The following is a 25,668-nucleotide window of genomic DNA, read 5'->3' on the forward strand; positions in this document are numbered from 1 at the left end:
CAAATGAGGAACCCCTGTCTGCCTGGCAGTGTGGAGCACCAGGCTTGGGCACGCTGGCTGGCACTGCCTGAGAGCCAAGAACGGAAAAATCCCATGGCTGCTATTGGCGTCCAGACAGTTCAAGAGAATGATTTACAGAGATGGAGAGAGGCCATTTGGCTGGCCCCAAATTTGATCTACTTTTCCCTCTCATAAATCCAGCATTCCCATAAATCTCTGTAGTCTCCCATCCCACCCATGCTGGGTTCCTCTTTTCTCCCCCCTCTTATTCTTCATGAAAATAAACAAATCACTGGCAGTCATCCTCTACCCACGGCCCAGGCTACGCAGCTCAGGAGCTGGGTCGCAGCGAGGACCCCTCTCACCATGACTCTGTCTTCTCCCTCGCATAGCAAGAAACCTTTGCAAATGTCATTGTTCTGGCTGCACGTGGACACACAGCAGCATGCTCCTTTCTTAGTGGGCAGCTTCCCTGAGAAGGCGGCCAGAGCTGAAGTGCAGAGCACATGAGCTTCAGAGCCGGCAAAGTCAGCAACGGGCTGGACCGCCCACCTCCCTGCCGGGCTTAGTCAGCCCTACCTGTCCCCCATCCTCGCTGTGCCTGGCCCCTCTGCCTTACCTGGCCCTCTCCTCTGCCCTTTCACACCATAAAATTTCTGTGCCCCCCATTTCCTTGGGAACATGCCTGGTGGTCAATTCATCTGGTAAATTAACTCAGGCAGGTGTGCCAGCCAGGAAAGTGTCCCTGGGCTCTAGATTCAAGCCCTGGCTTCTTGCATGGTCTCTGGCAAGTCATTTCCCCGTCCTGGACCTCAGTTTCCTCACCTGTCATGTGGGAAAGCTGCATGAGATAAATCCCAGAATTTCTTCAATGGTAGAATCATTTCATCAAATGCATTTTCGGTGAACGCTCCAAAGTTCGAAAAGAGTGAAAAGTGGTGCCGGTCGATGTCGGAGTGGGTTTGATCTCTAGCTAGGAGACCATGGCCCTAGAGACATTGAGACTGAACTCTGGGGTCCCAGAGATGGCTGAGGTCTGGTTTAATGGTACGCTTCCATTTGAGATGTGTGAATGCATACTGACTCCCAGACAGGGCTGGGCCTCAGTTTCTCCAACTCCAGCAATAAGCAGGTGGAAGGAAGCTGGTGATATTTAGTGCTCAAAGTGCATCATCTCTAATGTGTGCTAGCGACTGATGGAGGTCTGATGGGCCCTACTAGATAGAATTTTTGCATATGCACATCCCTGCAGGGCTGTCAGCCAAGGCAGCCCTGTGGATTTCAGTTAATGCGTGTGGCCGAGGCAACAGAAAGGCCCGTGGCTGGCGAGGCCTTGCAGGAGTAACATGATCTACAGGGGAGGTGGGTCAGCCTAAATCACCAAAAGGCCAGATGCTTGGCAGAGAGGATGCAAACCATTCTCATGCCTGTCTAGATTATCACTAAGCTGAAAAGAGCGTGCCAACTTCACACTCGCTCCCTCATGGCCTGGTGTTGTGTCTGGTGAGGTTACGAAACTGTGTTGGTTGAAGCAAGTGGCTGTTTGGCCCTGTTTGCCCTCCGACCTCGTGGGGGAGGGAGGGAAGCCTGAAATGTGTGCACCCACCTGCCCAGGCTGTGCCTCCTGCAGGACGCCCCCCACTGCAACGCACCTTTACTGTTCACCCTCCTTCGGGCCTGCATAGCTGCATCCCTGTGGCAGGGCCCTGTCCACCATGGTCCCTCAGATGTGCTCAGAGTCTTCTACTTCGGTCTCACCATCCCCTTCTAGTGCTAGAGTGTCCACACTCACACCTGACACCCCTCCTGACCTCTCCTCTTCCATTTGTCTTCCTGAAACCCAGTCTGATGTCTCCCACTCACCCTGGGCTCTCCCACCCCACAGGGGCTACGCTGTGGCATTTTAGTGACCACAAGATGCCCACCTGCCCATCCTGCCCTGGGATTTTGCAGGACTCGATGCCATCCTGGTTCTTGGTGGATCCTAAAGCTGTTGCCCGTTCACTGCCGTTCCCATAGCTGCAGTCCCACTTGCCCCCCAGTGCCTCCTTCAGCTTCCTACACAGGACACAGGTGCCTTCTAGAAGCAACATGTTGATGTTTCTCTGTGAATATACACTCCTTCACAATCTAAAATCAAGGAATAGAAAGGGCAAGGAGGCTTTATTATGCCTGATTTCTGGTAGGCTCTGGGCATAGGCTAATTTACAAATTAAAGCAATGGGGTGGTGGTTTTTCCACTGTTATTTTTAGCGGCAGGACCATTTCTTCAAGGAAAGCTTAGGGGAAGGCGCCTTGGTCAGGCTTTCCACCTGCCCAGCCCCCTCCCTCCGCCATTCATGGGAACTCTCAGGGAGCAAAGGGCTCTGAGGTGAACATGCATTGAGATCAGTGGCCAGTGGATGGAAGGTGGGGCACCAGAAAGCTGGCTTCTGTTTCTGCAAGGATGAACAGGCTGAGGGCAGAAGGAATCGGGCCTGGCTATTGTGATGTCACCTCATGGTCTTTAAACCCTGATTAAAATCGGATTGGTTGGGGACCAGCTGTCTTTATCATGGGCAGGTTTCTTCCCAGGAGGGGAGCAGACAGGCCCTTGCCCTCTGGTTGCTAAAACCCATGTCCTGCATTGTTTCCAGGCCCTGAAGGATCCCACCCTGGCTGCCCGGAAGGATTTCCAGAGGGAGGCTGAGCTGCTCACTAACCTGCAGCATGAGCACATTGTCAAGTTCTATGGGGTGTGTGGTGATGGGGACCCGCTCATCATGGTCTTTGAGTACATGAAGCATGGAGACCTGAACAAGTTCCTCAGGTAAGCAAGGACTGCTGCCCCCAGTCCTGGCCCCCAGCCAGCCCCCCTGAACCCCTGCAGTTCCCCTGGAGCCAGAAGTCACACAGCTCCTCTGAACACATAAGTCTAGGGATTAGAAATGAGAAGCAACCTTTCAATCTTTCATATCAGTTCCTGAGCAGCAAGCTTCAGGCCTTTGTCACTGATTTCTAGGGGGAAATACTGAGGATGCTATGACAAGTGAGTATCTTCTTCCTGATCACAAGGTGGACTGACCACAAGAGCAGGGTCTGGAAGAGTCTGAGGAGGGAAGCCCAGAGGGCCTGCCAGCCTATAACTCTCAACTCTGAGACTGTAGAGCCACCTTTTCTCCTGATGATCTGAATTGTTTTCTCACTTGGTGCCTTACATTTCTCAGTGTTGCAAAGTGGAGCTAATATCTTACACCCCTGCTGGAAACCTTCTTGCTGGAGACATTTTTATGATGAATAAGAAAGTACAATGTTACAAGTTCATCAGGAGACAGAGATGGTTGAAAAACAAGAGCAGATTTTCCTCTGGTAAATTTATAACCATGCTGTCCAGTGCTGAAGCTACCTATGGATATTTGAATTTAAATTTACATGACTTAAATTAAATTTAAAAATTCAGTTCCTTGGTCACACTAGCCACATTTCAAGTACTCAGTAGTCCCCTCGGGCTAGTGGCTACAATATGGGGCAGTGCAGTATAGAATATTTCCATCAATAAAAAGTTCAACTGGATAGAACTGTTCTAGAAAGATTAGATATGTTGTAAGAGGGTTTCCCCAAACTTGGCTCAAGATCATCTGGGTTTTGAGATGCTCTTGATGGAACTAGCAAGAGACTGGAACCTCAGCCAGAAGGTTCTGGATGGAGCTGCACGGCAGGGGGGCAGACAGCCTTCCCCAGGGAAGACAGCTTCTCACCACCAGAGCAGAGTTCGCACTTCTCTGCCTCCCACATCTGCCACTTCCAAGTAGTGCCAGATGTGGAGGGGGCAGCCGTGTGTGAGGGTGTGTAGAACTCGGGGTCCCAGGAAGCAGTTGGGACAATCAGGCCCTTGACACGTAGGGTTCTTTTGGTATCCATTGCATCCCATGGCTGATAATGACATTTTCAGAGTTCACGTGTGGGCCATGGAACACTACTAACACAACTCTCCAAAACTTGAGAGCATCTTCTTCAAGTGAGACATTGACTAGTGTGCCGTGTTTTTGAGGGGTCCTGGAAAGGGCTGGTAGCAGTTAATGAACTCTTCTTATGAGCTGGGTTTCCAAAAATGGCCCCCGAAGAAGGGAAAACATCTGTAGGATGTTTTGAACCTCCTGAACTTGGATTTTCACAATGAAATTTATTCCTTTCTTGGAGAACTCTGTCCTTGTCATCAGACAGACCTGGGCTCACATCCTGAATTTGTCACGTCTCAGTGATGTAACCTGGGGCAAGTTATTAAACCTTAATTCTCTCTCCTAGAAAACAAGACTAATACTAACTGCTCCACAGGTTTCCTACCATGAGTGCTAAGTGGTTATATTGGTATAATACCTAAATGAGTTTTCCACGTAGCTGGGCATTCAGTCGATGATAGCTACTATTAAATTATTACAAGTAGTATTTTATCAGGACTGTGAACCGGGATAGTTACTAATACAGGCAATGCCTTTTCTCAGTATTCAAGATCTTTATGCTGTGCTTACATCCCCCTGGGATGGTCCGAGGGACATGCTCCATTTCCCAGCAAGCCCGCGCCATAGATTCAGCAGTGCTTTTAGCCCCAAGTGCCCCAGACAGGCCTACAGAGAGCTCTTGGGGGCCTCTGTGTACCCCTGCCATGCCCAATATAAGGGAAGAGGGAAGAAAAGAGTAGAGAAGCCAGTTGGTGGCTTTTAGGGCCAGGCTGCAGCGTCCTCTACTGGTCCATCCGAGCTCAGGCTTGCCTGCGGATGCTCCTTCCTTGCGGGCCGATGCAGTAGTTCTCCTTCCGAGGGTGAAGTAGGCAGAACCCACAGGAGACAATAAAATGAATGCGTTCGTATTTAACGACTCCTTTCAGTGGAAATTGGAGAAGCAGTAAAACAGGCCGAGGCCTCCCTGTACACGAGGGCTCCTTGGTCCACAACTTCATAAATAAGGGCTCTGGGTGTGGTTATGGCTCATTGGGCTTTCTGGAGAAAAGAATGAATACTAAAAGTGACCGATATGACAAGGCAAGGCGTTAGGATAACAAATCCGGGGCCTTGATTTGGGACGGTGGGGGAACCGGGGCTTCCCAGGCCTCAGCTTCCCAGACCCGAAGGGTCTCTCCATTCGGCCCTGCCACCAACAAAAGTTATCCAGTCCTAGGCAGTGTGGTGGATAGGGTAGGAATGTGAACTCCAGGCTCCTGCTACCCACAGTGTGGACTGCCCACCCACAGCATCATCACCTGGAGCTTGTCAGAAATGCAAATGATCGAGCTCCGCCCAGCCAATCAGAATCATAGGGGGCGGGGCCCAGGAATCTCTTCAGCACAATTGAGGATGATCCTTAAAATTTAGAGCTCTCTAGAACCACATGTCTGGTTTCCTTCGGCCTCCGGATTATCCATATGGCCACTGCGGCACTCCTGTGACTTTGGCCAGGTGATCTGACCATTTTGTGCCTCAGTTGCTTTAACTCAAAATTGGAGTTGGAGGATTAAGTGAATTAATAGATTTGAGATCTTTAGAGCTTGGAACAGCAAGGGCTTGGAACAGCAAGGGCTCTGGAAGAGTTAATTGTTTTATTAATGATTCTGTAGTAGATATCTAGAGCTGGGGAAACTCCTGCATAGCATTAAGATACTTAAAAGAGTAGGTTTATTTCCTGATCCATTAGACTATGTCTGCATCATCTTAGTTGGGAATCTGATTGTAGTGTTGTATTCATAATGCACACTCACATATCATAATGTTGGATAGACAGAAATAGGCAATAAGTAGGCTAAGAGAGATTTATTCATTTCTGTGGTGATTGAGAACAGGGAATCAAGAAGGCTGTTCCTCGTGGTCTCCTGAATTCTCTCTGTCCTCTGTCTTCTTCCCCACCCCTCACAGGGCCCATGGGCCAGATGCTATGATCCTTGTAGATGGGCAGCCACGCCAGGCGAAAGGCGAGTTGGGGCTCTCCCAAATGCTCCACATCGCCAGTCAGATCGCCTCAGGCATGGTGTACCTGGCCTCCCAGCACTTCGTACACCGAGACCTGGCCACCAGGAACTGCCTGGTTGGAGCCAATCTGCTGGTGAAGATTGGGGACTTCGGCATGTCCAGAGATGTCTACAGCACCGATTACTACAGGGTAAGGTGGCTTTTCCAGCTGCAGGACTCAGCAGCAGAGCTAACACCTTGCTCACATGTCTTTGTCATTGTCCATTAACTCTGTCACTCCAGAGAACGCACGTATGCACCCATGCCCAGACATACACGTGGTGGTTATCCTTTGGCCACTCCTACATCTTGACATACCTGTTTATTATTCTCTCAATAGCTCATGCCTCCCTTCCTCTTGGACATTCAACTTGATGGTATTCTTACATTGCAATGACATATGCATTGTGTTCTTACATACATCAATACTCATTCTTCATGCAAACAGACTCATACATATATATGTATGCCCAAATGCACACAGAATCAAGCTCAACTTGGTGCTACATTTTAACACCTCCCAACTCAGTCCCTGACCCAGCCTTACCCACAACACATTTTATTCTCTGAAATTATCTGGTGACTGTGTAGGCTTATCTTGTCTTCAAAGGTAGATCTTGGTGAGAAGCCAGAACCCACAGTAAAGTAGCAAAAATCATTAATGTCCTGCTGAGCAAAATCAACTGAATGATTTAGGAAAGGTGAAGCAAGAAAGCATGTTATTGTTGCCAACTTTGGAGAGAGTTGCAGGTTGGCCTTAGAAAAAGCTTTCTGATTGTGGTAGGAGGCATCACATTCAATTTTACTTCTATACAGTGGTCTGCTTTATGTTAAGAGGTATCTTATCTTATTTTGCTTCCAGGATTATTTGTTCCCTTTGTCTTTGGGAAACCCCTTCCAGTGGATTATTGAGTGGTTTTGACAGGGGTATTATTGCCAGGGAAAAGACAAGTGGGCACGAGTGTCATTTACCCCAAAAGAGGGAAGTATGGGAGCAGCCTGAGATGCCGAGATAGGATAACCTTTGCAAACTGATTGGAAGGCACATGCCTCAAGAAATATGTAATAGTTACTTCAGGGACATTGAGTGGGTGAGGAGTTTGAATAGGTGGTATAAGAAGAGGGTGGGACAAAGTTCTAGAGGTCAAGAGGCATGGTAGCCATTGGTTTTATCTTCTTTGTAGGGAACGAATGATCATATTGTGAGTCAAAGAGCCCAGATATGATTGTCCTGTTGGCCTAAGCATGGTGGACTATGAGGCTGGGAGTTGGGGGTTGGCATGTGCAGATCTGTTCAATCTGGATGCTCCTGATGGTTTTGCCTAAACAACATTGCTCAGACATTAGACCTGGTCACTCAAGACACTTCATTTTAGCCAGATGATATACCATCATGAGAGAATATGAGGCCAAGTAGACCAAACAGCAGGGAAGGTAGTAAGGTCCGAGCAACTAGGCAGTTTCTCAAGCCACCTACCCTGTCCAACATCCCAGATACGGAAAAGGGAGCACAATGCAGCAGGCGCCATAGATGGATGGCCAGGGCAGACCTGCCAGGAAACATCAAAGCAGAGTCTTTCTTTAGCATCTAGACTAATTTTTTCACTCATTTCCAAGAAAGGCATTGGTGTGGTTACTGAGATTGCTTGTAAGCTGGCTTGGACAAGTGTGGATTTTCATACCATTATACCAATAATACTGTAGATTTCTTTTTTTTTTTTAAGATTTTATTTATTTATTTGACAGAGAGAGACATAGTGAGAGAGGGAACACAAGCAGGGGGAGTGGGAGAGGGAGAAGCAGGCTTCCCGCTGAGCAGGGAGCCCCATGCAGGGCTCGATCCCAGGACTCTGGGATCATGACCTGAGCCGAAGGCAGCCGCTTAACCGACTGAGCCACCCAGGTGCCCCAATACTGTAGATTTCTTGAGTCTACCTGGAGTTGGCACCGTTTAATTGCCTTTGTGCTCTCTGTAATGGGGTTTACTGGCCTGTTTGGCTGAGCTCAGATTTACGTTGGTATTGGTAAAAGCAAGGGAGGGAATCATCGTTTTTCTGTGTGCGGCAGATTTTTGATTATGCCAATCTGTTCTCTACTGGCTTTACCACGGTCCCGGGAAACAATATCTGGCCACAATGTGTGCACACTCAGCTGTCAAACTCACTTCAAGGAGTGCCCTTCATATTTCTTGATTCTGATTCAAGAAAGCCAAAAAATCACATCTATCAGCTATCCAATGATACTGCTTTGCCCTTGCTTTAACAACTGGGAACTGATGCTCTTTCCTCCTGGGAGAGCAGCAAGGGGTGAATCTGTCTTATTTTGGTGGGCACCAGGGCTGATTGGAACTTGAGGAAGGGAGGGCGAGGTGGAAAAGGTCCACTTTTCGGGTATCTGCGATCCCTTTTTCATGAGTTCTAAGCTGGGTGTAAGTGGAGGCCAGCTGGCTTGAAAATGTATGTCTTTGTTCACAGGGAATATGAAATTAAAAAGAGATATTGTAGTACAAACAGTGCACTATGGGAAAACTGCATATCCCACTGATGGTGCGTAGATATTATACTTTCCATATTCTGGGAGTAGTATGTATCATATCTTCGTGTTCAGTTGCTCACAATGTCCTAATGTATGCACAGCTCCCCCTCCCTCACCCTCTGCAAAACAAAAGGCAGAAGTAGATTTGCCAGGGGTCACATCACTGGATGAACTCCAAAGTCTTGTTATCCACACTGGAGGGCGTCAGAGTGCAAAGGCGTTCTGCATTGGGACCTGATCTTACTAAACACCACCACCATTAGCAGCCTTGGGACCCCAGCGCACTTCCCCTAACCTCTCTTTAGTTTTCCCATTTAAAAAATGAGCACAAATGTAGTCACTTGGCAGAGTTATTTTGATGTTAAGCAAGTTACTTTGTGTAAAGAGCCTGGAATACATAGCTTACTGGGTAAACTATTGTTTCCTTCATACCCAAGGCAGGAGAACCACAGGGATAATCTGATTTCCAGATGTCATTCTTGGGTCAGAGAGAAGGACCTCCTGATCACTGGAAGATAAACTGGGATCATGTAGCTGCCCCAAAGGAGTAGGGTCTTTAAGTTGACCACATCTGGAAACTTTCCTTTCCAAGGTTTCAACTTGAATAGAAAGACTGGATCATCAGCGCTTGCCTGTTCTTCTGGTCAGTGTTTACATGGTCCTCATGATCACAGCTAGGTTCATGTTCAGGTGATTTATGAAATATTTTTTTGTTTGGTACACCAGCTGAGGCTCTGGGGGAATGCAGTGATTTATTATATAGCAGGAGCATTGAAGGATTCTCTTTGCAAGCTGACATCCGGGATAGATTTGCTACTGTAGGTTACAGAAATCTGTTGAGCTTAGGAGTTTGTGAGTTCCTGGTGCCTAATTCAGTTAAATGCAGATAACCCAGGCCTCTCTCTTTGTGTGTGTGAGAGTGTGCGAGTGTGTGCGTGGGTGTGTGTGCGTGTGAGCATGCCTGTGAACGTGCGTGTGTTCATCTGCCCAGTACAGAGTCCAGGGTGTGTATACAAGAGCAGGGAGAGAGATGGAGATAAACTCCTCCTTATGTTCTTTCTTTTTTATTTTTAATTTCTTAAAACAAAGAGGTGCCATCTGGCTCCTATATGAGTGATATGCAAACGATTTACACAGGTGAACTGCCTGATTTCCTGTTACATATTTGGAAAGAGAAAACAAACGTCTCTGCACTAGAGTGCCAGGATCTTTGTTCTCTCTTCTTAAGGCTATGCCCGGTGACATACCTTTTCCTTCTGTGGGTCACTCACTCGACGCTTCTGAGATTGCTTGTAAGCTGGCTTGGACAAGTGTGGATTTTTGTACCATTATACCTTTCTCAGAACATCAGACAACATTAAGAAATTAGAGGTCAAGGGGCGCCTGGGTGGCTCAGTCGGTTAAGCAACTGCCTTTGGCTCAGGTCATGATCCTGGAGTCCCGGGATCGAGTCCCGCATCGGGCTCCCTGCTCGGCAAGGAGTCTGCTTCTCCCTCTGACCCTCCTCCCTCTCATGCTCTCTGTCTCTCTCTCTCTCAAATAAATAAATAAAATCTTTTAAAAAAAAAAAAGAAATTAGAGGTCAAATCTGGAATCAAAGAAAGTTTTGAGAGTCCTGAAGAGGAGGAGGTTACTGTGCCTAGCACAGTACCTAGCATTGTAGATGCCCAATAAAAATATGAATGAATGAACAAAGTCAGAATGAGCATTCAGAGTTAGGCAAGAAGTAGATTAGGCCAGACCAAGAAGAACCTGAACAGACAGACGCCCACCTAAGTGAGGTGAGTCTTTGAAGATGTTGTGGGGGAGTCCATTATCTGAGCAAGTAGAATCAATATCTGGGGACAATGTCGGGAGGAGGCAGGTGAGTGGTGGTCAGAGTCAAGGATGACTCGAAGCCAGAGTCGAGTCTTGGTAGGGGATGGAGCCAAGTGTCCAGGAGATATGCGAGAAGGTGTGCCAAAATCCAGACAGACACACTTCTGGGGGACATAAGGCAGGTCTGGCAGCTGATAACAAGTTCTGGGTTCTAAGCTGGAGATTCCAGATCAGGGTACCTAGAAACCCCTGAGGAGGATGACAACAGCAACCCTTAGGATGTGGGAATAATTTAGAATAAACTGATTTGACTGGTAGAATATTTGATTTTGTGGATGTCGTGGTGACCCCATAGCAGTGATGAGAAGTGTTATCTCCCACACTATCTGGGTTTGTATCTCAGCTTCTATAATCCCTGGCTTTATAACCTTGGGCAAGTTATTTAACCTTTCAGTGCCCCCAACTATAAAATGGGACTACTAGTCCTTATCATATACATTTACTATGAGGATTAAGAGTTAATAAATATAAAGCTCTTAAGATGATAAATGTTAAATATTAATTACTGTTACTATAATTGGAGCTAAAATACAAATGTCTTCCCAATTCCCAAATGGGCATTTTGAATAAGGCTTACCTAAGTGCGTTAGAAGGTAGGCCAGCTGCTATAGCAAGTAGATGCAAAAATATATATAATGGTTCCAACACAAATAGAAGCCTATTTCTAGGTCATATAACAGTATGAGCAGGTGAACTTGTTGGAGAAATAGCCCCTCCTCCATGCAGTCATTCCAGCTGATGGAATTCTACCCTCTTCTTTGTGTAGTGTCCTTGGTCAACCTAGGCATCCATCCCCATTCCACAGCTGGGAGGGGAAATGGGCATGAAGGAATGTATGTAGTTAATGGGCCTGACCTGAAAGTGGGGCCTGTCACGTCTCATGGCAAGAACCCAATCACATGCAGGGTCTTGCCATTTGTAAAGGAAGTGGAGTGTAGCTGTGTCCTCAGGTAGAAGAGAAGAACATGGGTTGTAGTGAGCAGCTGGTAACCTCTGCCCCATTATGGGTGAAGAAAAACTTTCTCTTCCAACATTGCACGGCATACCATCCCATGTCTGATGATTTATCAGGAAAGTTAGGACAAGATATCCTTACTTTCTACTGCTATTCCCATCCTGAAGATGGAGATGATAATCCTGAGATGCCTCTTTTATCCTCTGCTTGCAAAATCCTGGTGTCACATGGCATTTGTAAGCAATGGGGGAGCTTGGCCCCACCTGCCATCTTGGTGCTTTTGTTCATTCCCCTGGAAAGCAAAAAGGCATGCCGACAAGAAAGCAAATTCAATTGATTGGGTGGGGAAAGAGGGAATGTTCTAAATCAAACAGAGTCCAAGTTAATAGAAAAGAAAATACATTCTCAAAGTTTTGTTGACTAATTAATTCGTTTTTGGTCTCAAGTGGAGAGGTCCTTCGATGGAAATCAAGTAGCTGGCAGTGTGTTGAGGAGAGCCAGAGCTATGAAATAACTTGTAATTTACTTTTACCTTTAAAAGTTAATGATGGTGATTTAAGCTAACTGACTTTCAGGATTACATGGAGCCACCAATACTCCTTGCTCTTTGTTGGGGTTTTGGGAGGCTCATGCAGTAACTGGTACCCCTCTTCCCTGCTCAGATTCTGAGTTCTGAGCCCTTTGAGACAGAGAACCCAGACAGATGGAGATTATAATGTGTACTTGTATAGTGATAGAACAGTTGCAGATGGTGGCCTTGCTGGGCAGCAACGATGAGCTCCCTCATACTGAATTCCCAGACTAGACTTTGCTCAGTCATGGCAGCCTGGGAATATTGCAGGCTTTGCCCTACTAGGGTAGAACTCTTGCGGCTCCTCTCTGTTCTCTGTAGATAGGCAGATGCCCATCAGAAGGGGAAAGGGTGTGGCCTGCATGCTGGCCCCCACCAATCAGAAAAGTTGTTCTTCCCAAGGGGTGAGATTCAGGCTAGAGAGCTACCAGATGGTTACTCCAGTAGGTGTTCCTCCAGTTGGAAATCTGAAACAGTGCTAAAAAGGTGGGTCTCTCACAACTCTGTTCATCCCCACCTGGGCAAGGGGCTGCCAGCCACCCTGAGTCTTAAATTCTTTCCTCCAAGGCCCAGAGTAGGGAGATCTGACCCCCTGCTTAACTGCCTGGGAGAGGATTAGTAGCTGGACATAATGGTCCTTGAGGGTTGCTGAACCAGTTTGGTGAGAGCTTAGCCAGACTTGTCCTTAGGGTTTTAACCATTAGGTTTTCCTTAGCAGACCCAGGCACCATGGTAGGAAAAGTGATTCTGACTATTGAAAGATGAGGGTCTCCTGCAGGCTGTCCAGTGGCCTGAGCCCAGTTACTAGGCCTGATCATTCCCTTGCTGTTTGTTGGATATCCTAATAATTTGTTACCCATATTCCTATTTATCTGGAGGAGAACAAAGAGGGGGGGTTATATTCCATTCCTAAAGAATGGGATGGTCCCATCTCTTATTGTTTATAAATATGTTTTCATTTGGAGTAATTTTAGATTTCCTGGAAAGTTGCAGAGATGGTAAAAAGATGCACTTCACCCAGTTTTCCCTACTGTTGGCCATGGTACATTTGTCAAAGCTAAAAAGAATTCACATCAGTACAAATTGTTAACAAAACTAGACTTTGTTTGGATTTTATCAATTTTCCCACTAATGTTCTTTTTAATGTCCCAGGATCCATTCCAGAATACCACACTGCACTTAGCCACATTGTTCCTTAAAGGCAGTAGGACTTTTATGGTTGAAGTCTGGGTGAGGGGATCCACCGCCCTATTATAGTCTCCTTTGGCCCCTTTGGCCCCAGGACAACCCTTCATTCACCTTTCAGAGGCCCCAGAGCTCCAGACTTCCCTGTGTTCTGGAACAGGGGTAGGTGGGCTCTAAGAAGCTCTTAAGGAACCCTATTTGGTGAGGACTTGTAACTCCAGAGTCTTAAAGGAATCCTTCAAAGCTGTAAAGTCATTGGTCACTGTCTTTAGAGAGTAAGCAGACAAAACTAGAGCTTAGATTAGGAGGCTAAGGGAAGGCTTGGGACTCCTCAGGTTTCCAGTCCCTAAACTGTATGTGTGTTCTTTTCTTCCACCTTGGGAGAGGGTGCCCCATGCTGGCAGAGAGACATGGCCACAGGTAGACATCTGGGCATGCTCAGAACTTTAGTTGCCAGAATGGCTGCTGTAGGACTTGGTGCCAAAGCACATATATCTTGAGTGAATTCTGAAAAACAACTTAAGTGCTAAAACCCATTAAGCTGCACAAAGCTGCAGAGGGAATGAACACGGAGGAAGGTGTGGAGGATAGATTTATGCTAATTATAGGTATTACAACCTTGTTTCCTTGATTAAAGCCAATGGATTTGCACACCAATTATCCAAAAAATATCAGGCATTTTGGAATCCCAAGTCTGTTGGGAGGGATAGGACTGCTGTTTAGGATATCTCAGGCTCCAGGCCAACTCTGTGTCCAGTTAGAGGCTCCACTTTCATCTGTAAAATCTGGGTTTTGGATCCTGGTTTTGTGGTCTTTTTTAGATTTTACGTTCTGTGGGACTAAGTTCTAGGGGTAATGATAACTGAGCCAGAGGCTTGGCTTCTTTAGAATAGAAGGGAGACAGGGCTGAAAGTATAAGAATAAAGCCAATGCCCTCTCAAGCAGTCTCTATTTTTTTTTTTAAAGATTTTATTTATTTATTTGACAGAAAGAGAGAGACAGCGAGAGAGGGAACACAAGCAGGGGGAGAGGGAAAGGGAGAAACAGGCTTCCCGCCAAGCAGGGAGCCCGATGCGGGGCTCGATCCCAGGACCCTGAGATCATGACCTGAGCCGAAGGCAGTTGCTTAACCAAGTGAGCCACCCAGGCACCCCAAGCAGTCTCTATTATTGCTTTGCCCTGGACCATAGGCGTTCAATATCCCAGCCCCCTTTCCCCCTCCTGATGAAACAAGGGAACAACCTCCAGTTTTGAAATAGTCTCTCCCCACAATATCTGGATCTACCTTAGTGATTGAAATTTGCTTTTTTCTCTTTCTTCTTCTTCCTCTTTGAGATACTTAGGGTAATTAGACAAAAATCAGCCTTGTGGGCATAAGAATTGCTGGGCAGACTTTCTTGGATGTCTTTGCAGTGATGGGAATGATCTGGATTCTTCTGTCCATCTCAGCACTTCCAGACCTCCAAACTTCCTAGACGGTATTATACTTTATTGCAACATGGTGGTAGTGCTATGGACATCTACCTGCAACTACAGCAATCTACAAAGTTCAGACACTAATATAGGGTGGGATCTGGTGTTTTGAGCCATGGAACACTCCAGTAATCTGGTGTACAGATGACTTGGAGACGACATGATGATCAGGAAGTTGAGGTGCAAACAATGGGACTCCAGCATGAGGTGAAAAAGTTATTTTGGGCATCTTCCTCATAGGGGCTTAGGAATGCTAGTGCTGGGGGATACTGTCCCATCTTTGCTTATGGGGTCTTGGCAACCTGTGACTCATGTGGTGGCTAGAATGCAGGACCAGAGGCAGGAAGCCTATGTTTAGTCCGTGCCATGACCACTGACAGGAAATGAATACCTTTCTTGCCATGGACCTGAGTTTACCATATGTAAGTAGGCACTTCCTGTCTTTCTTTGTCATTGTCTTGAGGCTTCTCATCTCTTCACTCACAGGTGCTGGCCACACCAATAGCATTGTTTTCTCTTACTTCACAGAAACTTGGTTGTGGGTTTGATGGATATTCTGCAGTTTTGTCTTAAGATACATTGATGGCTTCAGTGATCCTTTTCCTGGATGGGGCTTGAAGGGCTGGATTCTGGTTCGGCCACTCACTTACTTTGGTGATACTGACTTTAGATCAGTATTCTTGACTCTCAACTTAGGAGGCGGGATTAGATGCATAGTTTTCCAACACATTTTTTCTAAATAGCGGTAAAACCTTTTCTTCAGATGGCCCTTAGACGATAGATGGAAGATGATAGATAGATGGATGATAGATAGGTAGATAGATAGATAGATAGATAGATAGATAGATAGATAGATAGATAGATAGACAGACACACATGGCCTTAGTTGAAGTGGAGAAACAGTGGAGCCATGGCATTCTGCTCCCTCTGGCCTGCTCCCAGTTGTGGGGCTCTGGCAGCACTTTGTGGAGGGCCTTCCATGCCCTGCAGGGCTGAGCACTGGGACCCCATCAGTAGGCTCCCCCATCAAGATTTAGGGCAGATTTTATCTGTCCCAGCCACATGTAATAGTGACGTGAAGAAGAATGGCAAGCAGCAGGGAATCAGTGAATGAATAACTGGATTTGAATGAATAGCTGTTTCTCTGTGGCTCATCAGTTGACCACATAAGCCCAAACCAGCTAAAAGAGAAATGCTCAAACCAACTAAAAGAGATATGCTCATTTTACACATGGATTGTGGGACTCTGTGTTTGCAAAACAGCCTCTTAATGTCCTGCCTGGAAGGAAGAAGGTCTTCTGAGACCTTGCAGAGAAGGAAGCTTCCAGGGATTATTAGCCTCCATTTTATGGATGAGCCTCAGAAATGCTTGGTGATGTGTTCAAGACCCTGAGACTTCTCAATAGCAAAGTCAGTGTTAGAGCCTTATACCCGAGGATGAGGAATCCACTTTGAACATCTGCTGAGCTTTGTCTATGCTAGTTTATTTCCCCTTGTGCCACATCCCTAGCCATTGAGAAGGTCTTTGTGCTGGGGACAGAATTCAATTCAATTTCTTGACTATGTGCAAGGATGAATAGAATGCAATCTGTGTTTCCAAGGAAATTAAAATTTCATAGGGAATATAAAGCAGGGATGAAAATGTGTAACTCTCCCACAGGCTAGAGGGAAAAAAAAATCATACAAAAGGGTTACCAATTTCAAAAGCCCATTTAATCAGAGGGACAACTTGGGTCTTAAGGGGTGGGTGGGTAGTCAGTGGGTTGAATTTTAGGAAGGCATTCCTGTCAGAGCAGTAAGCATGAGCCAAGGCATAGAGGTAACTTGGAGGCAGGCAAACCGGGAGGGTGATCTGGAACAGCGTGTCACTCAACAGGCTGAAATGGCAGATGCATGGAAGATGCACAGAAGGAAATGTCTATAAAGGAAGGATGGGGCTGCTGTGGCAGGTCTAGAAAGGCTGGCTGTTCTGACATGGATGCTGATGGGCCATCATGGAATGTGTGTCATCTATTTGAGTGTAAGGGAGGCTGGGTGTGAGGACAAGTCATCAATGGCATATAGGATAGACTGCAGGAACCCAGGAGCACTAAGGCATGAGGCAGCGAGGCCTTGTGCCCTGTGGTAGCAGCTGAGTATGTCATCAGTGGGGCCTGGGAAGGTCAACTGAAGGCCAGGATCTGGGGCACTCAAAGCTTCTTGCAGTTTGGGATCATAACTTTGAAAAAGAGTTAACGGTAACATTGTGGGTCAGGATGGATTTTTTATAAATGCATCTTTTAGGCCACCTCACCCAGTGTGCATCCCTTGAGTGTTAGAGTGTTAGAAACAGATGAACAAATGCCAAATCATTCCATTTTAAAGAAACATGAAGCTTGGAAGGAACCTTAAATGTCATCTGTTTCACCCCTATGGCCCCAGGCAGAACAGCATCAAAACCACCCCAGACAGATGGTTTGCTCACTCTATTCTGGTGCATCTCCCAGGATTCCACAGGTCCCCTCTTATTCCTTCCAGATGTGGCGAAGGGAAGTCATTATAAGTAAGAGATTTATCTTTTTTCTTTCTAATTTGTAATACCCTTTAGAAGTGGGATGTTCTCAGTTATGTCTAGACAGAATTCTACCTGCTGTAAGGTAAGTCTCTTTTATCCTCTATTCTTAGTGGAGATAAACATGGTTTAGACTACAAAACAGACATTATAACACCAGGAAAATGCTAAGCAGCTCACTGAAACCAATATAGCCTTGTCATAGATCACTGGGTGTATTTTGTTCATTGGGTGTATCTTGACTGGCGAAGAATCTGTGGAATATAGGTTTCTCCTTCCCTTACCCTGCCAAAAAATAACATCCTTTTCCTGAGTGCAGTTCCAGGTGCTCTCTCCCAAACTTGGTTTCATCTCCTTGTAATTCTGAAATCTGGTTGTTTTTTTCCGTCCATGATGGTGGTGCAAGGTATGGGATGGGTGCTGTCATAGGCTTAACCTCCACAGGGACAGGTACTAGAACGTAAGACGGAAAGGTGCCCCATCAGAAAATTCTGAGCCCCACGAGGCGTGTTTACACTGGAGCTCGTTCTGAAGAAAGGAGAGGCAGAGGCCATATCTGGAGGGCTAGTGAACCAGGTGTGGATTCCTTCCACTCCTCTCTGCTCCTGTGGTGGATGGGCTAGCCGGCCTACGTCACCTGACGATGGCCTCTATTTTAACAGACCCTGTTTGGGTTCCTGAAGTGTAAAAGGCCTTTTTTTTTCCCTGAGGCAAACTGAATACATAACATATAAAGATACATAAATTTCCATACAAATATCTTCTTTACCAGCTGTAATTAAGATATTTGCATGTAAAGAGAACAGTGTGTTCCCTTGACTTCCTCCTGGTAGGGAATTGTATTTTTCTCCTAATCCTCAAAACCCAAGACTTTATGATGTTTGTGTCTAACCAGGAGGAGGAGGGGAAAGAAGAGGAGAAGGAAGAAGAGGCAGAGGACTGGGTCAATATAGCATCTGTACGGTGATTAACATAACATAATAAAACAAACAAACACAAAATAGAGCATCTGAAATTTAGAATTTTAAACACAGTGTTTACTCCTGGTTGTTTTTGTTTTCAGGCCTAGCTCATTCCACAGGACAAAGTTGAGGTGGGGGTGGGGGAGAGCCCAATAGAAAGTGGGCTGAGCACCTGCTAATTCTGGAGTCAAGTAGAGAGATACGCCTTTGAATCCTGGAGCTTCTGCTTATGAGCTATGTGACCTTAGGAAATGTTCTTAAATGCTCTAAGCCTTAGATCCTCATCTGGAACAGAGAGGGAGAGAGAGAGAGAGAGGGAGAGAACAATTTCTTCTTTTAGGCAGATTAAATAAGATAATGTATGCAAATTGCCTGGTTCCTATTAGGCACTCAATAGATGGTAATTATTATTCTATGTAAGTGAATAAGGTAGAAATGATATATAAGAAATTTTAAATAATTTTGAATTACAAGCCAAGGTATTTCCTAGGACAGTCTTTGGTGCTGGATACTAAACTTGGGGGTGAGGAGAGCCTGGAGAGAACTCTGAGAAACAAGAAGCAAAGCCACTTCCTCCACTGGGACTGGTTTAGACATTTGGGTTTGTCTGTTGGAAGCCCAGGAGGAAAGAGAAAGCATCTAGTTGGTCAAGGGAAGAGCTTCCCATTGTAGAATTGGCAGCTCCAATTAGAAGCTAACTTTTGATAACTGTAGACCATGAATTCTATGGTTGACAAAGGTCTTCAGAATTAGAGCCCATTCTCCAGGCCTCCTAAATGTGTGCCATCCCTTGTTGCCCCAAGGGAAGATGTTGGGGTCGTGTACACTAGAGCTTTGGGTGGGTACAGGCAATATCTATAGAGAGAGATATAGATAAGATAGAGATAGAAATATTAGATGGAGAAATATAGGCAATATATATAGATCTGTATAAGGCTGGTTTAAGTCTAGTCCTCCCTCCCTTCTCTCTCTTGTCATAAGCAGCAGGATGGTCACTGCTCACTATTGTGCATAACAAGAGATAATGGATAGACAAGAGCTGTTGAAGTGTTGGCTTGGGTACTACTGGTTTTATCACTGCCATCATCATCAGTGCCACCAATATAGTCTGCTTGGTAAATGGTCAGGTACACTCTGGAAAAAAAAAATGAGTCAAGTTCATCAACATCCCAAAGTTGATTGGCAGGGTTGGTCAGTATGCCATCTCTTGCACTCTGCCAATCATCATGACAACCTTGGCCACATTTTTCCCATAAAGTCAGGACAACCTTGGCCACCTTTTCCCCATTGAGCCTCTATAGCCAGGATGGACCTTTGATTTGTGGTCCAGTTTGTTCTTGAAGTTGATCATTTTCTTACCCAGTGGTTGTCAACCCCCAGCTTCCTGGTCTTTGTATTTCCTTATTTATTCATGTCCTTGACTTATTTGGGTACACACATGTCCTATAGTTCTCCATACCCTAAATTTCCTTAAAAGCAAAGGTGTCTACTCTGTTTTTATGACACTGCTTAATAAAAGTACTTAATTAAAAATATATATAATCCTATGTCAAATGTTTATAATGGGTAAGGAATAATGGCCTAAGCATTTAATCCATTTTAAATGGATCCTTGTAAGTCCCCCTTGCAAAACACCAATAATCAGTGTGTGGGGACTCTGGGTAGATACATCTGGATCTGATTCCCTACCAAAGACCCAACCATCTGCTTATCAGTGAAGAGGGCTGAGGGGATGTCTCGCAATAATTAAAACACCCATGAGACTACAGTTAACACCCAAAGGACAATTTATGAATGCACACAGGGGGCCAGATTATTCAAAGGCTATATGATCAAAGCATTCACTCCCAGTAAGCCAGTTTGTGTGGGAAGCTTGATCATACTGAGAAGGTTGCTTAAAGGAGAAGTTAGAGCAAGAAAGTCAGACAAATCAAATTGTCAGTAGCATCCAGCTAAGAAAGACTGATCTACCCATTCCATTTGATAACAGAGACTCCTTGGCTTCCCAGTAGGTTCAGAAATACTCTAAGTCTTTTGCCCAAATCCACCCCACTCCCCGACCGAAGCTGGAAAGGGATAAACATTGCCACCATCCAATTCCATGTCTACTCCCTTTCCACGTCTCTATGACCAGCCAATACTCCTTCTCAAAGACATATTTTTTTTTCCTTTGCATCAATCAGTGTACAATTGAGTCATGATGTCCTGAAAGCCACTCAAGCTCTTTCAGATGACCTTGGGCCTATATTCTTGTTTTCATCCATTTTATGCTGATCTTAAAGAGACCATTGTATAGTCTTCATTTCTAAATAAGGAGGAGTCCCTTTACTGTTAGAGTAATGCTTTCCATGTTGCTAGATTTCCTTTATACCTAAAACAAGACTCGTTGCTTGCAAACCTAATTGCCTTGATACCAAGTATTATATGCTGCAGGGATGGCAAATAGATCTCAGGTACCAGTGCTGATTGCTCAGCATAGAGTGATAAAACAAGTTAGTGGTTGCATCTAGAGTCAGTGAAAAAGCATGTGGGATTAATTGGTGTTGTCTACCATGGGTATAGGAATGGGAATTAGTGATACATATGTCATATTGTCCCAATCCTGGCATATCCCATCCCAATCAGTGCTCTCAATTCAAGGATTCTACTGGATCTTTAGTCATACTGAAACCTTAGCTTCTCAGAGTTGGAGGGATCTAATAAGGCAGTAGGTGTGAGTTTACTGAATGCATCTATCTGTGCTGAAGGATCGTGTACAGAGGGAGGACTTTGCCAGGTGGGCCTGAATTACTGGGACTAACTTATGTTTAGATGCCCAAGTTCACATAGATGAGACTAGAATCCCAATATCCTAAATTATCTTCTACTTGCTTTTTCTCACTCTTCCCTTAAATGTTTTTGTTGTTGTTGCTGGTGTTTTTTTTGTTTTTATGGTGGGCGTTGTTTTTGTTTTTTTAAGACCTTATGCTGTTCTTGGTAGATCTGTTTCCACTCTGCCAAGATTTCTTTGTGGTCTAGATATAGCTTTTCCTCCCGGCTCTGTGCCACCTGCAACTTTTATCAATGTACCAGCAATCACTTTAAGCTTATTTTTAATTTGGGGAGATGTTGAATAGCTCAAGTTTGGGGTATGCTGCTGGAGTCCTGCTCCCAAGAGCTGTTGATCCAATTATCAGCATTCTTTGAATATAGTCCTTCCATGGTTATGACTCCAGCAGTTTGGACTCTTCTCCTCCACACATTAACCTCTTTGTTCATAATTATTTCGTGAGAGTCCTTGATAAATTCCTGGGTAAAATTTGGGTGAGCAATCTATGCTGGCAGATTAGTGAAATCCTGAAATAAACTTGGAGATCATCTTGTCAAACCCACTTATTTAATAGATGGGGACATTGAACCCCAGAGAGAGAGAGAGAGCAGGTGTCTCTCAAGTTCATGCATCTATTTAGTGGTAGAGTCAAGGCAAGAATATTGGTGTCCCATCTCAGATCCAGGGCTTCTCTCGGATCATCATCGAAGTACTTGGAGGTCAGTTGGGCCAGGATTATCATTCCTACTTACAGACCAGTGAACTGAGGCTCAGAGAGATTAATAAGTATTCTTCAGATTACATGAAAAATTAGGGCAGAGCAGAGTTGGTTTCAGTGCTCTGATTCATAGGTAAGGTTTTTTAAGGAATATGAGGTCATTTTTGAATAGAAGCTTTAAATAGTGTACTAGTACAGTGATGGTCTCTCTATGAGGTTAGGTAGACTTTACAGTTAGAAATGTGAACCTATAATAAGCCAGTTCCATGATTTTTTCCTAGTTGGGCTTGTGGCAAAGATATTTATTGAAGAGGAGGCAAACACTTGGGATGATTCAAAAAGCAAGGAGACTATAATTCAAGGAGTTCAGGGTCTCCAGGGTGGTAGTAAAACCAGCACCAGCAAGGTGATTTGGGCCAAGCATAGTCCCAAAACTACAACACGGATTGGGTGAAAATGAAGAGTAGGGAAGAGATGCCAAAAGCAAGGGAGATGGTTATCAGAGATGAGGAATGCTACCCTAGTACCTCTAAATATGTTGCAGGAAGTGATTTTTTTTTAATATTTTTATTGTGAAAATGTATTCTCAAGAACATCTGTCAACACCTACTTGTTCATAGTAGCTCAGGATTTCTGAAATGGCAGGATCCAGGCCTTATTTCTCCAATCACATAACTCCATATCTGATATATGGTAGGTTTTCTGCAAATGTCTGTTAAGTGAAATAAACAAGGAGGCAGATACACCTCTTGGTGAATGACTGCACTGGGATGAAGCTCCAGAGCACTGCAGTTTGGGACAATCAGAAATCACAAAACCAGGTTTCATCCCATTCAGAGATGCTCCGGGGAATTGTCCTCCATCATTTTGGTCTGGTAAATGGGCTCGGCAACATGTTCCCTTACCCACAGGTGTGGCAGGGCTAGAAAACTCTAGGGCAGTGAAGTGCAGTGCCCCAAACACTTACCTGTATCATGTGAAAATGGAACAGACCACCTGGTAAGATAATGGGTTCTTCATCCCCAGGCATTTTCCAAGAAATCCAGATGACCATATTTTAGAGATGTTATGGAGACACATGCATCAATCATGAGGTTACAGTAGATGACCTCAAAGTTTTGCTTTTTACCCAATTCTGAGATCCTGAGTCAACTCAATAATAGAAAATGCTTAGATAGATATAAAGTGGGAAAGTCATTTAAAGCGCCATTATTATGCATGTGTAAGGAACTATGTCAAGTATATGTTTCTGTGATGCTAGGAAATATTTCATCCTCTTCATATCTACAAATTCACACGTCTGCTTTCTTTCTCACTTCCCTCACATCTCACCATCTGTCACCTGCCCTCTCTAGCCCACTGCTCTCTATGCCCGGGTCTGTCCCGCTCTGAAACCTTGAAGCCAGGAGGTTCTTCCTTCTTGCTACTCTAAAATCCACCGTCTTTTCTACATTAAAGAAAAAAATCTTCATTTGACCTTTCTGCCCCTTCCAACTGACACGTGTCTCCTCAACTACTAAAATAGGTCATTTTATCTTCTGTCTTAATTTTTGGGCTTCTGATCTCACCACTTCATTGACTCTAAATTTTTGGGGTCACTAATTATCTCATCTTGGCAAAATTCAAATGCCTTTCCTCTGAAAAGTCTAATCCTTTTCTGAACTATCTATTGAATGACATTATTAATAGCTGCCCATTCTTTCTCCACCCTCTCTCTGTTCCCTTGCTGTTTAACATCTTGTTCAGTGCCATCGTGATGCCTGGTTCCATGATGTATTCCCCATTCCAGCCATTCTTTACCTCATCCATTGGTTTCTCTTCTTTCTCTCCTTTAAAGTTCTGGTCCTGCTATTTTAGACATCTACTTTGGGAAACCTCACACACTCACATGCTTATAATGCCTTTTTGCTTTTGGGTAGGAGCTGGTTGGATTTACATTTTTAGCCTCCACCTCTTCTCTCTTTGATTGCTTAAGCTGTTAGCCTCCCCTGGAGAATTCACTGGTGGTTAAAACTTGCCTTGTTGGGGATAAAAGTCACCATGGCCACCTCCTGCTTCTCAAACAAACAGCCCGTTGGCATCAGTGAAAACCCTCTTGGAACATTTCCCAAAGTTGAGTCATTTTTGAACCTGTCTCTTCATCACCTGTGCCTGACTCCTTACCTGATCCTGCTCTACCTCTCTTTACTCCAATGTCCTTTTTCGGCAGGAACTGCCCTAGTCCACTCCCTAACCAGACCAGTTCTTGGATCGATGCTTGCGCCTTTAGACTCAGAGTCATCCTACCCATGCTCCTTAAACTCTCCATTATCCCAACTGCTTCTTTAAGAGATTTGAGTGAATCCTCATTTCCCAAAATGATAAATTTCTTACCTTGACCTCCAGGGCCCTCAGGCACTCTGTCATGCTGCTTCCTGACTGCTCCCACAAGAAGCCCCCTCCATGCCACCCCAGCCAGCCTGCCCTCCATTCTTCAATGGCACTTGCTCATTTCCAACATTGCCTGAGACTTTCTGTATACATTTCCTAGGGCTGCTGTAACAAAGTACCACCAACTGGGTGGCTTAAACAACAGAAACTTATTTCCTCAGTTCTGGAGGCTAGATGTCTGAGACCAAGGTGTCAGCATCGTTGGTGTCTTCTGAGGCTTCTCTCCTTGACTTGTAAATGCTGTCTTCTCCCCATGTCTTTACATCCTTTACCTTCTGTGAATATCTGTGTACAAATTTCCCATTCTTGCAAGGACACCAGTCACATTGGATTAGTACTGGCCACATGACCTTGTTTTATCTTAATTACCTTTCCACATGCAGTCACATTTTGAGATACTAGGACTTAAGCATAATGAATTCTGGGAGGAACACCATTCGGCGCATAACATCTTCTCCTCTCAACTTACCATCTGTTCTTTCATCTCTGTCTTTGTTCTTTCTCTCTGTTCCTCACCGTCATCAAAACCCAGTGGTCCCATTTCACTGTGCTCACTGGATGGTCTCCCCAGCATCACCTTATTGGTTTACACACATAGACGTGTTGCTTTGTGAACATGCTTCTTTGTTGGGTCCTTCTGATGTTTCTCTGCCTCTGGCTTGACTGAGAACAGGGACTATGTCTCTTGTCTTTTGAACAAGAGGTGCTTGAGAAATGCCATTGCTAAGTCACTGCATGTCCTTTCTCAAAGGCTGCCTACCATACCCACTTCTCTGAATTCTTAAGAGGCCTTTCAAAGGGAATGAGTTTTTCCCAAATGGTAATGGGGAACATACACACTGACTCTGTTGACAGCAAGAAGGAGGAGGGATGAGGATCCACACAGATGACATCCGACTAGCTCACCTCCTTTCCAAATCAGACAGGCCAGGAAGGGCATCTGGGAAAGAAGCCCTGAAAGTAGTAGTGAATTCAGTGATTTTTCTGCTAGAAACAGGAAGGACCAATATCCCCTCAGGAATTTTGGAGAGGTGCTAGTTCTTTGATTTAAGGGGCTGAAAATTCTGGATAAAACCCACTTCCTTTCAGAGAGGTAGTTGGCTGGGAGGCTCATCTTGTTGGAAGTAGAATTGAGCCCTTGGAGGGAATCCAGTTGGATCTTGGTAGAAAACCAAAAGAAAGACAGCTGGGCACCATGTACTAAGAGTGGTGTGATGGTGTGCCTGCCGAGCTGTGGGTAGCCTCTCTGGGTGGACTCCTGAGTGAGGACCATGTTGTTGGGTTGATGCTGTCAGCCTTTTCCCCTAGTGGTGTGAGAGGTGTTTGGAGGCTGTGGCCAGGAGAGACTCACCATTCACTTAAAGATACACCCACTCCCCTTCTCTTCCCTTCTTTCATCCTTCCATGCTTTCTTCCTCTGCCTTCATCCTTTCTTCTCTCTTCCCCTACCCTGCTCTCTCCTCCATTCACTGTCAGGAAGGGCCATGCCAGAAGGGCCCGATCAGCGTGTCATGGCAGCGGCAGAGACTAGCAGCACCGGCAGCTTCCACAGTGAGTCTGGATTTTGTTTCTGGGGCCAGGGGGCTGGGCAGGGCAGTCCACACACAGACTGACAGCTTGCAG

General features: G+C 45.3%; 1 protein-coding gene across 1 annotated transcript in view; it reads left to right on the forward strand.

Annotated features, from left to right (window-relative positions):
* The window catches only part of NTRK3 (neurotrophic receptor tyrosine kinase 3), a 380,910-nt gene that overhangs the window by 324,809 nt on the left and 30,433 nt on the right, over window positions 1-25,668 (forward strand). Inside the window, exons 15-16 of the mRNA XM_045899437.3 lie at window positions 2,637-2,809; window positions 5,886-6,129. Coding sequence (XP_045755393.2) covers window positions 2,637-2,809; window positions 5,886-6,129 — 417 coding nt within the window. The remainder of the gene's footprint in view (window positions 1-2,636; window positions 2,810-5,885; window positions 6,130-25,668) is intronic.

Source organism: Mirounga angustirostris, unplaced genomic scaffold (assembly GCF_029215605.1).
Source record: "Mirounga angustirostris isolate CCGP_5_RB_7025 unplaced genomic scaffold, mMirAng1.0.hap1 SCAF_9, whole genome shotgun sequence".
Classification (NCBI taxonomy): domain Eukaryota; kingdom Metazoa; phylum Chordata; class Mammalia; order Carnivora; family Phocidae; genus Mirounga; species Mirounga angustirostris.